Source organism: Penaeus vannamei, chromosome 30 (assembly GCF_042767895.1).
Source record: "Penaeus vannamei isolate JL-2024 chromosome 30, ASM4276789v1, whole genome shotgun sequence".
In the NCBI taxonomy this organism is placed as follows: domain Eukaryota; kingdom Metazoa; phylum Arthropoda; class Malacostraca; order Decapoda; family Penaeidae; genus Penaeus; species Penaeus vannamei.
The window spans coordinates 18,572,732-18,575,231 of NC_091578.1; the positions used below are offsets into that span (position 1 = coordinate 18,572,732).

At 37.9% G+C, this 2,500-nt stretch overlaps 1 protein-coding gene across 1 annotated transcript in view; it reads right to left on the reverse strand.

Moving 5' to 3' along the window:
* The window catches only part of LOC113814092 (centrosomal protein of 76 kDa), a gene marked incomplete at its 5' end in the record, with an annotated part of 29,762 nt that overhangs the window by 18,011 nt on the left and 9,251 nt on the right, over positions 1–2,500 (reverse strand). Inside the window, 2 exon segments of the mRNA XM_070143124.1 lie at positions 1,212–1,309; positions 1,834–1,990. Coding sequence (XP_069999225.1) covers positions 1,212–1,309; positions 1,834–1,990 — 255 coding nt within the window.

The following is a 2,500-nucleotide window of genomic DNA, read 5'->3' on the forward strand; positions in this document are numbered from 1 at the left end:
AGATGATGGTGTAGAGTGGAGTAGTCCTGTAGGGGGAGGACAATAAGGATGAAGATTAGTAATAAGGGAAGAGGGAATAGACACTGAAGAGGACTGTGCGGCAGAAGATGAAAAGGAGAATGTTGGGGAAGAGGAAGGGGTGCTTTCTAGAGGTTCAGTAATAATCTGGGTGGGTGTTTTGGAATGGTTAGTGTTGTTCGTAAACGTTGAAGAGGGGGTATTAATACCAGTGGTTGGAGCTGTGGCTAAAGGAGAGGCAGGGGTCTGAAAACCATCAAAATCAAATTCAGATAGGCTATCTGATGAAGGGGCAAGCCTTAATGCCCCTATTAAGGATAAAAAATCTTCATTATTGACCATGGTGAGCCTGAATAAACTAGGGAAAAGAAACGGTCTACCCATCAGGGTGCCCATAAGAAGTAAGGGCTAGGCAATTAACCACGGGAATATTGTGCCCATGCCTCCCGGAGGCCATTCGTGACTGATACAAAGTCAGCCTTTCATCCTTTCAGCACGTCTCACACCTTAGGAATGGGATAGAAGAAGGGAATAAAGAAGATACAGAAGAAGAAAGAAGGGAAGAAAGGACCAAGTAAAATAAAATGAGGCGAGGCTTGAGGCCCAAGGTAGGGGTAATCCCTTACATTGGATCTCAGTCCTCGTCTCCTAAGCCCTCCCACGACGACAATGACCTAGGTATTGGGAGGGAACCAGGTCAGGTAGTCCTATCTGTAATATATACCCTAAATCTCCTATGGCACTATGACTAAAAGATTCAGGTAAATCACTCACCTCGGACAGAGAAACGCATTAGCGATAATTTCTACACAAAATAACAGAAAGTACATAATGAAGGTTGGTACAGAAGGGTTAGGGGTTGCTAACACAGTAAAACCATTGAGCAGGAAAATGTTTCTCAGTAATAATGTGTAGTGTGAGTGGTGAGGGGGGGTTGGTTGGATATTGAGGCAGCCAGTAAGTTGTTACTCTGTCAGATGTGACTGTGAATGGTAAACTCACCATATATTATGCCTTACCTCGATCCCATCCTCCTCACCCCAAGGCCTGAAAATATCTTATCTCAATGCAATGTTCAGCTATAAACAGCCACCATAATCTATGAAATTTAATTTATAATAAATGCTTGCCAAAAGTGATAGTACAAGTAAACTATAATAGCTTTTTGTATTTTATGTAATAAAGAAAATTACCTGAACAGAAGCATAGAAGTGTTCATGGTTAAAGATGCTCCCTACAGTCCCGTAATCATGGCCAGCTTTCTGACCTAACTTGTAGACATAACGGCATCCTACCAAGAACAATAAGGAGAGTCTGAATTTACACATGACTAATTAATGCATACAACCTATATTGAATATAATAATCAGAATCCTAGATCTTAGCATTTTCTTTTCATTAGGAGTAAAAAAAACATGGCTATAGAAAACAGAATACAAGTGTTGATGGTCGTTTCAGCCAATTTTACAATATGAAAGATGAGAATGGGACATGCTTCTACATTCTCATCCTTTGGCCTGTTATTTGAAATCTGTATTCCTTGAGGGAGGCTAAATTATATATTCACTCAATCTTACTTTATAGCTTGTCTAATTTTCTATTCAGTCCAGAGAGATTTGGGAAACTAAATCTTGTATATCCAAGTGTGTAATTCATGGAAAAAAAATCTGCCAGACAATTTGCATGGGAAATTGACATTTTTGTTCATTATTTTTGAGAGAAAGAGTGCATTTTTTTTGTCATAGGAATTTGATATTTCTACTGCATTTAGTTGGTAAAGAAGATGAAAAAGAAGAAGAAAAAAGTATCTGTTACCTGTTGAGGACTCCCAGAAAGTAATAGCAGTATATGGTCCACGGGTCATGACCCAGGTGTGTTGTACACCTGAACTGAATGTACCAACACACACCCAGGCATCCAAACCAAACCCAAGAAGGAGACTACAAAGTAAACTACATTTGCTTTCCACATTCTGTAAATCAATCAAATATTAGGGTAAAATATAACATCACACAGAACTTCTTACTACTAATAAAACTATCACCTAATGACCATTGGATATAATTCTTCTTTGCTATGCCTATGTTAAGTCCTAAAATTTTGTCTTGGAAAAGCCAACAGTATCATGAGGTCCTGAATACATAAATAGTACAAATGGAAGAACCAACAAGCCCTTATGCCCTCTTTACATAATTAATTCTTCATATATACAATCAATTAAAGTGTGTGTGTGTGTTCTCCAGGCTAAAATATGCCAAAGTCAGCCATCCCAGAAATGATCATAAGTTGGATGGAAAAAGAGTACATGGATTAACTCCTGAGTGCCATAAGGTCATTGCTCCATCTTATTTTTTGTGTGCACATAGTGAGAGGAGTATTACAGACAAACAGGTCTTTCATCAATAATAATAATAATGATAATATATATATGTGTTAACAGACTATATTTGTTATAATAATGAATCTCTTTATGTTGATAATA